The sequence below is a fragment of the Convolutriloba macropyga genome, chromosome 2 (genome assembly GCF_964194025.1).
Source record: "Convolutriloba macropyga chromosome 2, txConMacr16.3, whole genome shotgun sequence".
Classification (NCBI taxonomy): Eukaryota; Metazoa; Xenacoelomorpha; order Acoela; family Convolutidae; genus Convolutriloba; species Convolutriloba macropyga.
Window position 1 is genome coordinate 65,743,865 of NC_134469.1, and position 15,450 is coordinate 65,759,314.

At 37.7% G+C, this 15,450-nt stretch overlaps 1 protein-coding gene across 1 annotated transcript in view; it reads right to left on the reverse strand.

Moving 5' to 3' along the window:
* Positions 1-8,646: 8,646 nt before the first annotated feature.
* The window catches only part of LOC142334613 (alpha-mannosidase 2-like), a 101,990-nt gene continuing 95,186 nt past the window's right edge, over positions 8,647-15,450 (reverse strand). The window contains exons 12-13 of the mRNA XM_075382786.1: positions 12,621-12,955; positions 8,647-9,366 (exon numbers count right to left, since the gene is read on the reverse strand). Of these exons, the coding sequence (XP_075238901.1) occupies positions 9,142-9,366; positions 12,621-12,955 (560 nt within the window). The 3' untranslated portion in view covers positions 8,647-9,141. The remainder of the gene's footprint in view (positions 9,367-12,620; positions 12,956-15,450) is intronic.

Consider the following 15,450-nt stretch of genomic DNA (forward strand, 5'->3'; position numbering starts at 1 on the left):
CCACTATATCGCGTTACTTCATCCCTGCTCGTGTCAACTGTTGAACTAAATCAAGCATCAACCAAGCCTCCGATTACTACTGGACAATCGAGTTGATCATTTGAACTTGCAATCGCTTCTAAGCGAATATGTACAACGCGGAAGAAAACTTACAGTCTCCAGTCCCTCTATGGGCTCCTCCAGTCTCCTCTTTCCCCAATTCGACGCAACAAACTCGACTAACAGTCGCTGCTACCTTTTTGTAACTATAAATTGTGCCTGAAGACGAACAAATCGACGCGAATTCTTTTCCAAATTAAAAAAATCGGATGTAGCCTGTCACACCACAGTTGCATAACAAGCTGTACCCAACACTTCAATTTGCCCCTGTAAAACAACTACCTCTAACTCATTTTCAGCCTTTGTGTTCTCTTCAAATGGAACAACTGGTAACATCCGTTCAACAATTAGCCTTTCGGTGATTTCGGCTACGGATTGCTATAGTGCTTCGTGAAAACTTTTATTTCTAGTCATTAATATAACACTTCTGTTTTTACTTCCAAATATCCAGAGCTCCTTCACAGATATACAGTCTTCTGATTTGCCTATCCAAAAAACCGTAGTTGGTTTGCGTTATACGAGCACTTGAGCTACGTCACAGGGTCCATCACCTTCAAAACCTCTTGATATTGCCTCGATCGGCTCTTGTCTATTGCCAAGATCAATTTTGACCGCGTTCCTGCATTCCATTTATTGCTTGGTCAGCAGAGCTTTATCTTTCTCAAATTGGACCCAAACCTCTTTCCCCTCTTATCCACTTGCAGTTTGACAAAACAATGAGTAGCTTCATTGTGATTCCTGGCAGCCGAGTTGTTATTCCAGTGGAAGTGTCGAACAGGTTCTAGATCCCTAACTACTTGTTATTCTACCAGAACGGTAGCCTGCACCATAATAACTGCAAAACAAACACAATTAACAATTTTCCCAGCCAACCCATCATCTGTTTACAAGAAGCTTCTTCCGACCCTATTAGGAACACGACCTCTGATCTCAACTACACATGGCTCCTCCTCAATCAAAATGGCCACCACTCCAGTTTCATTTGCTCTAAGCCTATCTTCACTATGGCGCTCCGCAAAATTTTTGTCGATTGACGGATCCGCTTTCATATACTTTTCACCATCTAATTACGAAAACACAGTTTCCGAAAAACTGACATCCCTATTACTTGTCTCCTGAGTCTATTCAACCCTCTCACTGAGTTCTGAGGAAAACATGACCTCCTCGTCCTCATAATCTGAACACTTGCATTCCAAATCACTAATGAAACAGGAATCAGGTTTTCCGCTAGTCGCTGATGAGCGGTCTAAATGGTACACAAGACCATCGTCTACATCGTACGCAACTATTTTCTCCATTTTTCACAAATCATTTTTCCCTATTGGCGCCCAACACGGCTTTAAATCTTCTCGACCTTCCATCTCAGCATTTAAGATCTTTTCACGGCACTCTAGTTGGTCCTCTTCTTCATCTAGCGACCAGACATACAACCTCGGCTCTTCCCCTACAATTGACATTGGCTTCTTCCCGTCAAATATTAATTTTCTCAATCGGTTGTTCCACAGTGGTTTGATCTAAAAGATCTTTCACACCCTTTTTCACTGTCATGTTCCCATCTGTGTTCAGTCATTCACTTGCGAGCACAATTACGTCCGGTCCAGTTTTGTTATCAATCCTACGCTTTATGCCTACTTTCTTTTCTTTGCTAATCTCTCCTAACAAACTCTACTTCAACTGTTCTGCTGCTTCATTATTAAATTGTGGTAATTCCGCAATTTGCTCAAAGCCTTTGGTTTTAGCATCTGTAGTACGAAATCTTGCCTCCACTAACTCCGCTTCAACCCCACTGGTCTCAAGGATTCCGTCTGAAATCTTACACCTAAATTCCTTTATATTACCGTCTACGATTTCATTCTTCTGCCTATACAATAGTTCTGTTATCCCACGTGTGCTCCTCCTACTTTCTTGCAATCCATAGGAGCCCGTTTCAACTACTGCAGACAATCGTTTTTCGAAGAAACTAAGGTATTCGTCTATAGTCATTGCCACCCTGCCCGATCCTGCTCTCAGTAACGGGGCTCTAAATTGCATGTTGCTTCCAACGCCCAGCCTCTAAGTAAGCAAAGCACTGAGCCCATTACTTGTTCCTTGGTCATTTGCAATATACTTACAACTTAAAGATATTGCATTTTACAGTCCTCCCAATTCGGGAAACTCTGACGGAAAACATTTACCAATGGGAGCGAATTCCAGTCCATTCTTCCACTAATTTTGTTCTCCGTGTTCTTGAACACTACCCTCACCTAATTCTACTAGTTGCCTTCCGTTCCTAAAAAGTTCTCTCAGTGCCTCACACTTGCTTGGCGTCACTACATTACTTTCAAGAACTACCGGCCTTCGGACTTCACGGTCTGTTTTCCCGCGAACACTATCTGATTGCTGCTGTTGAACAAACATTTGCCTGCTTTTGAAACTGCTCCATGCTCTCTCCCTCAAAGTCAAACGCTCAAACTTGAGCTTCTCCAGTTTGAAAGAAAAACAAAACCTGTTAAGACCACTCGCTCTCTCTCTCTCTCTCTCTCTCTCTCTCTTATACTCTACTTGCTTTACTCTCAAAAGTGTCACCTGCCAAATATGAGCTTACCAACCTCATGTTCTTAGCTCTTGACAGTCTGAACTGGCCTTCTTCTCCGGAGAAAGTCATTTAATAACACAGACAGTCCTAATCAAATTTGATATCACCAAACTTTTCTACTTACTCTACTTATGTCTAACTCTCACTGCTCTCTACCTTCTCTACCTCTGCCTCACAAATTTCTTATCTTGTCAAAGGTCCTGTAGTAATTTCCTCTCACTTAGAAGGCTAATACAATACTCTAACTCCCTGTCGTAACTCAATCACATTTGACTTTCACTCGTGGCTAAGTATTTTCTCACTACCTCTTCAATACTAAGCAAAAGCTAAAGGAAAATACCAGTAATAGAGCTTCAACTAAACTCTGAAACTGCTTCGCACTCACTCCACCGTAGACACCGACAAACACTCTCTCTCTCTCTCAGTCAAGCTCCAACCTGACTCTTTCCAGAGCTAACTTTTTCTTCTCTCGTTGTCGCACAAATCGAATCCTTCTCTGGCCTTCCTCTTCGTTACTCTTGCAAAGTCCAACGTTCCACTGCAACCAACACAGCCGCCGCTTCAACTGCAGCCACTCCAACTCAGTAATTCAATCATGAGCCCACCCAAGAGCAGCACTATAGAATTTTGTACTTTGCTTAGGCTGACTAACCGGGGACGGACTAGCGCCCAAAAATCTAACAAATTGAAAGGGGGTTTGATGGCTCTGACATATCTGTTGGAGGGCTTTTTTGTCCCCACACTACTCTTGTATACTCCGGTCGGCCGTCAGAAACTCAACGTTAAAGAATTAATTGATTAATGCAATCCGGTAACATCCAGCTGGGTAATAAGAAACGTAAAAGTTTACTGAAACAAACCAGAATTCAACACGAAATTTAATTACAATTTAATTAACTCTCGCCTGTAGCCGCGTGTTAACAAAAGATTTTTTTATTTAAGCCTTTCTAACTTAAATTCTGTTATGACTTCGGAAGAACAATAAAATGACCTCAACACCTTCCTTAACACATTGCTGACTTCTTTCTAATCAAGCTATTCTAACTAAACAACAGCAGTATCGGTCTTCATACGCTGCCAATTAATCAATCGCCCAAACTCTCAGCTCAAGAAAGTGGCCTTTTTGAAATTTTAGAATCCCCCACGGTATATAAAAAGCAAAGTCCTCAAAAATATCAACAAAAACTTGACCCAGGGTATACACCTACTCCCTACCAAGTTTGATCACATTGAGCTAAATACCGGATGATAAGTAACTTTTATAAACTTGGTCCCCTCATACAAAGTTAAGTTATCTTGCCACCTCCATGTCTTTTTGCGTACTGTAATCGCATATCCCTGATACTCGAAAGACGGATTGCTACACACTTAAACTAAAACTTTTTGCAGCTGGATTTTCCATTTTTGAACTAGAGGTTGAATAGTTGCACTTCAAATCAAAAACAATGAGAACTCGCGAATAGCCAACTTCTACGAGATCACGGAACGGCTAATTATTGCAACATCAACATCGTAAGTGGAGAATTCAGCGGTACATAAGGATTCTTTCAAGGCTCTTACGGCATGGCGGTTGGAATTCCAAACCGCAATGGATTCAACATTAGTTGGGCTCACAAATACTCATTGTTTCCTTGTTGATACACTAGTCATATCAAACGGGTCACAATCACAGTATCTAAAACATGTATTTAAATATCTACACCAATTTGATAAGGAGAATTTGCAATAAAATTTCAACCAGGACACAAGGTTTTGCAATTTAGGTCAGAAAGTACTCAGACGGGCGTACATCCAATAGTAAAAACGTCTGACATTGAAAAACTCAATCGTCCAACAAATACCAACAAACGTAGAACTTTTTGGGGCAATATAGATCACAATACTAAGTTTATCTATCCCAAACATTGCAAAAATACGCAACACACTTATGGACCTAGTTAAAAGAAAAGCAAAATTCAATTGTTCTATAACACGCCAATCCAATTTTGAATCGATAGAAAACGAGGTCTAGGAAATAGTGGAAAGTTCTAACAACAAACCTCAATTTGAAAAAATAGCTAAATGTGAAGCTTCCCTGGCGTGACCCTTCGATGACGTCTTTGAACAACAAAAAGATATTGCTGGCATACGATTGCACACCGTCTCAAGGTTCCTTAATACACCACAAAAACACGCCCAAGTGTAGACTTTAACAAATTATAGCACAAACGCACGACGACTGTAATGAACAATTTAATATTGTTAGACAAAACGCAGCCTCAACTCAAAAATAGCACACAACGACTGTAATGAACAAAGCAATTGTCCAGAAAAGTGACGTCTTCCGAATTTATTCCGTGGCTATTAACTCTGATCGAGCTCCAATTCATTGTTACACCAATTTGTTCAATCCACCCCAGGACGAGGTGCGCGACCCGAGCAAGCTCTGATCACCCCATCCAGGCAAAAATCAGTTCTGATCAGTCAGACTTTAGTCACGCACTGGGGGTGCCCGACCGACTTGAGGCGCGCACTGGGCGTGCCGACAGACTTTAGTAAAGCACGGGCGTACCAGATCCATTTTGGTTGCTTACTGGGGGTACCCTGTCTGATACTGATTGATATCAGTAGCAGTAATCATTGATATAATGTATTATATTCAAAAAATAGACGGCATTCTATGTATATGGTTTTGGGATCTTCAGTAAATACAAATTATACCAAACAATGGAAAAATTTCAGCTCCACAGCAATTACCAAAACGTAGTCTTTAGCATGGTCTATTTGATGTTCATCAAGTGAAATTGCGAAGTGCTCACGAAAATAAGTCCCCTTGGTTCTGAGCAGACTCACTCTTCAGACTCTGGAAAGGTTTCTGATCAGATATTACAGACTCTGAAAAGTTTCGTGACCGTACAGGCTCTGGTGAGGGCTCACTACAGACTATCCAGACCGTATCCTGACTATCCAGACCGAACACAACAATCCAGACCCTAGACCACGCACTGATCAGACTATCCAGACTCTGGGCGTGCTCTGATCAGACTGTCCAACCTTAGGTAGTGCCCTGATGAGACCGTGCACACTCTGGATGTGGTCCTGAGACTGTCCAGACAGTAGATAGTGCTGCCAGACTCTGTGGAGCTGTCGTGGTTTACCCACTGTGCGCAACAGAAGTCCGTCTGATCAAGGCTGGCTTGTTTGGCGGAACTCATTCTGAGATGTCTTCCGAAGAAAGATACAGAAGTAATATTGTTGGGAAACCCTTGCAGAAGAGTCGTCTGTTAAATAGACATTTTCGCTTTTTTATCTCTCGCAAGTAACTCTACCACTATTTAAAATAGAAACTCAAAATAGAATACAAAAAAAAAACAAATTTTTTCACCTAAAACTTAGTTTTAGAAACGGGCACCAATATAAATCAAAGATATTCGGTGAATAAGGCAGTGGAACTAAAACCTGCTGAGCTGATCAGTTTTAAACATCACCGACTATTGTTGACCAGCAAGACTACTACAAACTTCGATATTGAGAGAAATTTACTATTTGCACTATTGTTCTTTTAATAAAAAAACAAGATTAAATGCTGCTCAATTTATATATAGAGATTAAACTCAACAGTAGAATACAAATTGCCTACAAAATAATCAGATTTTTGATTTTCAGAAAAAAAATTAAAACACCAGCACCATTTTGAATGATTTTGTTCCATTTATTTATTCAAATTGATAACTTTTATATTTGCTTTTCAAAACTTTAACAATTTTTGCTTGAATTCTTCTCAAGATTCTGTTCTTATTTAAATGCTCGAGTTTTTTTCTTTACTCAGAAAAACAGTTCTTTCGCAAAGAGTTAGGTTTCTGTATGAAAAGGTCCCAAATTTCATTATTTTCTATTTTGTCTCCCCGTAGGACGAGCAAAATATTGTGTGATAGTTATTATCTCAAATTTAGCCAATTCACCCTAGAACCCATACATGATGGAAAACTCTCCTCCAATTTTAAGCCAGAATTGAGGGTTGATCTTCTCGCCCCTTTTTTAATTATATATGGGGACAAAATTATATAATTACTTATATGTGGGCAACAAAGTTAATCCCGATTCCAACTCAAATTTGTCTAGGCGCTATCAAAATAATTTTGACCTAATAATCAGATTTCTCAGAAGCTAAGTTCTCCCACTCTTAGGAAACGCATCCACTTAGCTCCAACCAACGCAATCGATTGCATGAAAAGTAAAGAAAATACAACATCACGTCCGCGAATCACAACCAAGGATTTTTTCCAAATGCGAATAAAAAAGTTTTAGTTTTTCTAAAATTTCTCTGTATACAAGCTAAGTTGCGTATTTTCAGAACCAATTTTCAACTAAAACTCAACTTTTTGAGTTCTCGTGACCCGTGCTCCAGGCCGCCACAATGTGTCCAGATCAGCGACGTGTCCAGATCAGCGACATGTTTTGGACCCATGTTTTCTTAATGTGTGGGTTCAAGGCGTACTTCTGATACTGAGAAGCTTTATGAGTATTAAGAAGCCATTAGACCTTCCTTTTTGAAGATAATAAAATAGATATTCCAAACTCTATCTATCCAATGAGAGAGTAATAACGGCAAAGGGGCCTAAAAATCTTTCTGTCGTCCAAGGCTTAGGAGAGCCTGATGACGATTTTCTAGTGCACCTCAGAGAAGCAACATGCTACTTTGACTTCCAACCGCTTGAATTTCCACCCAAATCAAGACTAGACGGTATTGCAGCAAAATCCAGAAATTCACTGAAATCACCAAAAGGTCTCGAGTTCAGAACCCATCAGTTATCAACCCTTTACCCTCAACGGTGAAGTTTGGTGCAACTTCAAAAAGATCTTCAAAAACCAAATGATGAGTTCAATGGTAATAACAGCAATGCTAACTTGTGTAACAGATGTTGGAGATTTGATCCTTATTTTTTGCTGGCCAAGCGCCATTTTCAAGTCGACATGTACTACTATCTCTCATCAACTTGTTAGGTGCTCAGATTTCAAGGCTGGTTACAAGGCTATACCCTTTTTAAAACAAGGTTCAAGCTATTTTGAAATTTCTGAGGTTTTGTAAACGTCAAGTCAATTAACTCGTCTTCAATTTCAGGTAAGAATTATTCAAGGTTTACAGGTCAAAAAATGAGCTTCCAGTAAAAGGTAACATATGATGCATCTCTAAAATTTTTCCTTGTTTTGAATTTTCGAGGGAACTTTGTAACGCTTGAGATTATTTTTTTTAGTAATCTAAATTGCTCTCTCGTCCCCAATTTTAAGCAGAAGAGCTCAACTGGTGGCAAATTCCTGCTAAAACTCAAATAAAAGCACACGTTTTTTGTACTTCAAATCTTAATAACCCATATGAAGGGATTTACTTCACTTGCTAACTATTTGTAAAATCATTACCCCAACTATCCCGTGCAAAATGAAATGGCTAAATAAAGCTTTTGTTCTAGTGTTATTTTTAAATTATTGTTGCCGATGTGCATCTAGGTACAAACAGATCTGAAGTTTTGATGAATTGTTTGGGATGAGAGATTGAATATTGTGAGCGCAGATTACCGCTCCTCGTTTAATAGATCATCAATCAACCAAAACCTCAGTACATTCATCACAGTCATCCAAAACTGCTCCGGTATAAATAGCTTTACGTTTAGAGCCAATATTCGAAACCTATAATGGAAGCCAACTGCAAACTCCTGTCACTCCTGTCATATAGGTATTATCACCTAAGATTCAGCGAAATTGGATTCAGTCCTACTACGACTCCAAATTGTTTGACATAGTCGTCGGCTAAATCTACCGCCATTTGGATGTCTGCAAATTTTACCATACACGGAAACATTAAAAGTCCCCTATCATATTCCGAAGGTAATATAAGAGGGTAATTAACCCTTCAGATAGTTAAAAGTCGCGTATAAATCATAATTTAACTATGGAGTCGTTTCCTAATGTGAATTAACATTTTAAAAGTAAAAGTATTGAGACCATATAAATTGGTAAATTATGAATCAAAATCAATAATTACTGCAATTCAAAGTAATAAAGCTTAAAGAAACAAGCATATTATACAACTATACAAATAGAGTTTCACCCAAAGTATAGAAATCCCCACGTCTAATGACTTAGCTCAACAAACAACGGGGAATGCTTTCAGTAGTTATTTACTTACCAACAATAACTCGGACATTTCATGAATCACAGGACAACTTTCCAAGAACCAAAATACCCAAAATTTCAATAAAGCCTACGCATAGAAAAACAGTTTCACAAATACCCTCAGCAGAAAATGAATTGGTGATCTCAAACGTTCTTCTTGGAACACATAGTTGCTGTCAATCGGATTACCTAACACAAGGATCAAAATAAATCGAACTACAACATGTAATATGATTTTTACGTCTTTACAAACATTGGTTATTTTGGCATTGGTAAAATTGCATGAAAACCTCTAGAATTTAAGCAGTTTTGTTCGATTAGTCTATCTCTACCTGATATGTATTGATTTCACAGGGTTCAATTTGTACTGAGGTCTGACTTAATTCCGAGTTGAGTGGCGTGATGCCGTTAAGAGTGAATTCTGTGAATTTGAGAGATGAACTGGAAGAGGTGAAGAGCTTTGTGAGATCAACTTGTCCATTTGTCAGGCTGCAGTTCGTTGGAGCCAGGTCACCAAAAGAAGTAGGCCGGCAAGAATGACACTGAAACATAAAAGCTCTCTGAAGAGCATATGTGTATAGCATGTATACATGGATTTTATTCCGTGATGGATTTGTTTGTAATGGTTTACGCAGCCAAATTACATATCTAAAATTGTTCTAGAGAACTAATAGTGTTAATGTCATAACATCGAAGGGCTGAAAGTTGAAGCATAACCGACTAACATCGGGCGAATGGCTCTCAAACGACTGTCGAACAGGTTGGCTTCGTCAGTAGTTAGTTAACTACGGCTTAGGGAGACTAGCTTTAGCTTAATTAAAAGGTATGGGATGGGGCTTGTGGATGGGGTAAAAAGGGGATGATGAGGGGGTAGTGGTGAAGTGGGGGAAGAACCGCTCACCACAGCCTGAATTCATGTCTCCAAAAGTTTCGGTGAAGCGCATACACAGCTTCCAGTGACACGAAAGGCTTTAAGAGCACTTAATACCCTCCAGGTGTTACTTGCTTATCCCATTTTTGAGGACCAAAATCAGAAGCATCACAAAAAATTGGTCAGACAAAAAAATGGCATATTAGTGTGCTGTCTTTTTTTGAGATCTGTTCAAACTTTTTTGAACTTTTTAATGTCAATGAAAACTCAAGTTAGAGTGGTGATTCTAGGGCGCAGACGAAATGGTTAATAGGTTTGAAACTTGCTTTCTTTCAAAATAACGTTAAAGTGTAGAATTTGGCATTGGTTTTTCTAACAAATAGGTTATATAGTGATTTTTTTCACGTACAGCAATCTAAATTCTCTTTCAATGTTTTTTTTGCTCTTAAGTGGTGTTAAAATTACGTACGTGTTTTAATTCCGCATATTTGCAAAGTCTCGAATCCGTGAACCATCAGCTAATGCTTATAACTTTGGAACTATTGGTTTTCATAAAATATTAGAACTTTTTTTAATGTTTGCCCTCGTTTTTAATTATTTATGTTGTTTTATCACTTAGTCCCATTAAATGCAGGTCGCATCTCTTGCTAATGAGGCGTAATTAAATCAAATTAATCCTTTCAGCAGCAAAATTCTCTTTAAAGTAACATATATTGTTTTCAAAAAATATTAGCACTCACAAAATTTGCAAGGTTGAATCGTTCATTTTGTTTTCTCATTCGTTAGTCTCGTTAAGGACAAGTCATATCAGTTGCTAATTAGGCATATATGAACCTAAATAATGGTGCATCTTTTTAGCCAGTGGCTTCTATAACTTTGACACCGTTTTCAAAAACACAATTGCAAACCTGTAAACCTCATGAATTCACAATCTTTATTTAAAAACAGGTAACATAAACGTATAAAATCATAAAAGGTCTTGTGATGTTTGAAATGAGTACCAAAACTTCTTGCTTTAAACTATTCACTTCTTCGCTCTTTACTACTTCGGTGTGACAAAAATTACCACTTTGATTTTCAATTTGGCTTCAAAAAGGTGTGAAGAGATCTCGAAGAATAAGAACGCGCCCAATTAGAGTTCAAACTTTTTGGATCACAATAAACTAATATGAGATCAATAAAAACCTCGCTAGCGGTCCGATGCTTGATGAACTTTCTTTGAAACCGAAAGATTGACATAGACAAAATTTTGAAACATAGCCGGCAGATTGATGGAAAATAGCCGCGATAGATGCTTGCGGCCTTCCATGAATTGAAACAACTAAAGAAATAAGATAGAGAGATTCACCAAACTCTTATACACAAGAGTTAGGGCATATACGTTTGGCACTACTTGGATGCACACTATTGATCTTTAACTAGCAAAGTTTCATAAAATTTAAAGCTCAGTAAGTGATTTCAGAAGTTATTTATTTGAATGAGGTAAGTCACGCAATTGACCTAAAAGCAGAACAAATGACGTCACGAACTTAAATTTTAACTGCTAGCAGTAGAAGTCATTGAAGTCATTAAAAAAGACAATTCCAAGAAGTCAGGTCGTAAGAATAATCGATGGAGACGAATTAAAAAAACATAGCCGGTAGAATACCGGAAACTACTCGAATCGTCGTGCAAAATAATCTCTAATCTAACTTGGACAAAATCAAAATATCGAAAAAACACGAGAAATAACAAATAAATAGTAGACCAATATAACAAAAAAAAACGTTAAAATTTTTTCAGTTCAGGAGTGTGGGTAGGTGCTGGTGCGGGGGGGGGGGGTTGGTAGGTGGGGGCAGGTAGGTGGTGGTGTAGGTAGGTGGGGTGGGGGGTAGGTACGTTGCGGGGGGTCGGTACGTAGGGGGTGGGGGTAGGTACGTACGAGGGTGGGGGGTGTAGGTACGTTTGGGAGGGTTTGGGGGGCGGGGTAGGTAGTTAAATGGGATCAAATTTTCTCAAATTGACCTCTTCACTTTGAATTACAGACTCTTACCAATTGCTATACATTACAAACCAAGCTTTGTTAAAGTCCAATGTTCAAAAACAGAAGTCAACAATCAAAAACGGAGGTAAATGCTCGAATAGAAAGAAGTCAAAATTCAAGTCATGAACAAACTAGCTTTCCGCTAAAAAAAAACCCGTAGAATATCAATACTCCTCTTCGAGTCGTAAAAACCACGATGTTCCCAATAATAGCAGCTATCGCTTCGCGGCTATTAACAAACATAGCCGACAGATTGCCGGAACATAGCCGCGATAGACGATTGTGGCCTTCCATGGAATTGAAAACATATCCGGCAGATTGCCGGAAAATTGCCGCCGTTGATTCCCATAACCAAGATTGGGATTGAGAAAAAATTAGTGAAAAAATGATTTTTGTACAAACACTTAAAGTGCGAACTATTTTTATGTAATTTTAGAGCTGAACGTACAATTCAAAGTCCTGACGTACAATTCAAAGAATTTTCATTGACTAAACAAAAAAAACTAGACGAAGAACGGACTATGAGTGAATTGGGAGCACCATTTAGAAAAAATCAGATTAAAAAAATCGAAAAACAGTAAAAATCAAAATGAAATTCCCATATGTGAACAAAAAACCACTAACGAGAAATGGAAATTTGATTCAAACAAAAAACTAGGCCTAGAATGAACTATGAATGGATTGAGAAAACCATTTAGAACAATTCGGATCCAACCAATTGAAAAAACAGTAAAAATCAGAGTGCAATTGCCGCATGTGAACAAAAAACTTTTGTCACAAGTAAACACCATAAGAAACTTATTATAAGTCGATAAGGAAATGGTGTGTAATACTGGGAGTGTTTATGCAACCAATGCTAACAATAACACTATTACAATTCAGAGTGGAAATTTCAGTACTACCTGACGGTGTAAAATTAAGAGTCCTTTTTCAGGCTGCAATTTCATAGTTCGGAAACTGAGCACGTTCACATCACAGGGCAAGTACTTGTCACTCTGGCTTTTGTATCCGACTAAGGAGGCCAGCTTCCTTTCTTCTATTCCCTCTTTGACTTGTTGCTTTGGAATCAGCGTCAACAGGGGACTATTAAGAGTCAAACTGGCGTGGTTGGATAGGACCGTTGGATAGAGAGTATAGTCTGAAGCATCTCGCGTGGAAGGATTAGGCACGTCAGAAGGTGTGAAGTTCTCCAAAACTAGCCAGAACTCATTTGGAGTCAATTTGTTGTCTTTCACACCTGAAAAATAATTTCACCTAGCTCAGAGTTTGGCCGATAAACTGGGGGTGTATCCATCAGTCATTCCCGAAACTGTTGTTCTTTCATAGAGTAAGAGTTAAAAACAACACGACGCGTAGCGGCCTACTAATTTATGCCATGCCCAGAACACATGACGAAAACATAGCTGGCAGATTGCCAGAAAATAGCCGCAATAGATTCGTAGATCGGCCGTCTAAAAAAAGCAGTAAAAAAGACAGACCAAAAAAATTCGTCTTTTCATTGAAGGCTGATCTGCTATATTTTGATTAAAAATCTGTATAAGTTATTGCTGCCTCTATTAGCTGATCTGAAATAACCTTCATTTAGAGTGACACACACCCATTTGACCTTATCTCTTTGAATTAAAGTAAATAAAAGTCAATTTCAAAGTGAGGAAGTCATTTTTGAGAGTGAGGTAAGTCAAGTGTGACCAAAAATTTAATCACGCGCATGAACAAAAAAACTCGCTCCACTAAGAGCGAAAAATGACGTCACACATGCAATTCAGTTGAAATTGCATGAACGAATGAACAAAAAGTCGCTGTGACGTCATATGGTCGTAACAAAAATCATGACGACGAAATAAAAAACATAGCCGGAAGAATTCCGGAAGCGACTCGAAGCACCAAAACTTCACAAAAAGCTGAAGCCATTACCTTTTGTATTAAACCATTGACTCATTACCTCCCCGGGTCTGATCTAAAAATCGGTGAAATTTAAACCACTGTCACCAAGAGAAAGAAAATGCAGCAAAATTTTATTATTGAAAACGTTTGGTAACGTTAAAAAAGTCTGAAATTTTTAGGATGGTCAAAAAACTGATAGCCTGACAAAGCTGACAGAACCATCAATTGCCCTCAGATAATTAATGATTCTAATCTCAAAAAGATCGCGAAAGAAAACGGCAGATAAAAACTTTTCAAAAAAGACAGGAAAATCAGAATTATTCAAAAAAGAGTGCTCAAACTTAAGAATCAGGGAACCACTACAATTAGACTTCTAATCACGGCAATTATGAGAAAAATAATACATGATATTTCCTTGTTGTATATATGCTAGACAACATGATTTCATACTAATTCAGAAATTAAATTAATAGAAAAACAAAAGCAACAAAATAATATTCAAAGGCAAAATATCGTCTATAAACAATACCAAGCCCGGACGAAAAATGCAATGAGTAGTAATAAGTAGAAATTTTGGAAAAGACTTTCTAGCATACTCTCAGTACTGCCTTATTTTGAATTAAATCAATTGCAAACCGAAGAAACCAAGATCTAAGAAAAAGCTGAATTCATTTAATTTTTTAACAACTGAAAAAATCAATATAACGAATATAAAAGTAGGTGCCAGGACAAAACTAGAATGATACAAACAAGAATGTGAAGAATATGGACACAATGTTAGGAACACCAAAACAAAAAGACCAATTCTTGATTTTTGAAAGTTAAAAATCAAATTTAAAAAAATCAAGAAAAACGAGTAAATTTCATTGATCAGCATTCGAGACATAGAAAAGACAACGAGTCAATTCGAGACAAAAATCCAACTTACTGAACAGAATAAAACAAGAAAAAGCAGAACTCAGACATACGTAACAATGAAACATTTTGCAAAAAAGTGGTCAAAAAAATTTAAGACTGCATTTATGAAAAAAATTTATCTGTTTTTTCAAAAACTTAACACCAAAAAAGATTGAATTAATATTGAAACGAAATTAAAGTCCCCCATGTTCCCCAAAATACTGTTTCTAGTAATTAAAAGCAAAATAAAAACAAACAAAAAAAATGGCAAAAAACTACGAAAATCGGATTAGCAAAAGTACAATTTTATAAAACAAAATTATATCGAGGTAGAAAGAGGCATTGAGTATATGAATGATCAAAGAGAAGTTGCCATATTAACTGATTGTTGACAAAAACAGCTAAAAGATCCAAAAATGAGAAAATTTATAGAAAAAAAACCAAAAATTAACTAAAAAATCAAGAAATATGTGCCAATTTTGCATTTGAAACGCAATTTCAGGCTATGCAAAATACTGTGCTATCAATATCCGGGGTTTACATTTCAACATTGCATCGATTAAAATTTATTTCTACAAAAAACCAAATTATAAGCAAAAAAACTAGGCCACTTAGACGAAAAAACGGCAAAAACGGTTATCTATATGTGCCATTCAGTCAAAAACTACTTTTCATTGTCAAAAAGTCATTCACTAAACGCAGCGCATGATCAAAAAACTTCTCTCGCTCAGAAAAAATTAGTTCACACTGTAATTTTACTCGCTTTTGCTTTTAGGTCAAAACATTGTCTGAACGAATAGTACTTCCGGTAAAAAAAACCTTAATAAAACCAATACTCCTCTTCGAGTCGTAAAAAAACCAAGAGAAGGCCAATAATAGCCTCAGCTATCGCTGTGCGGCTATTAACAAAGATTCAATATACAAAATGGCCATTATTGGACGAGTTTATCA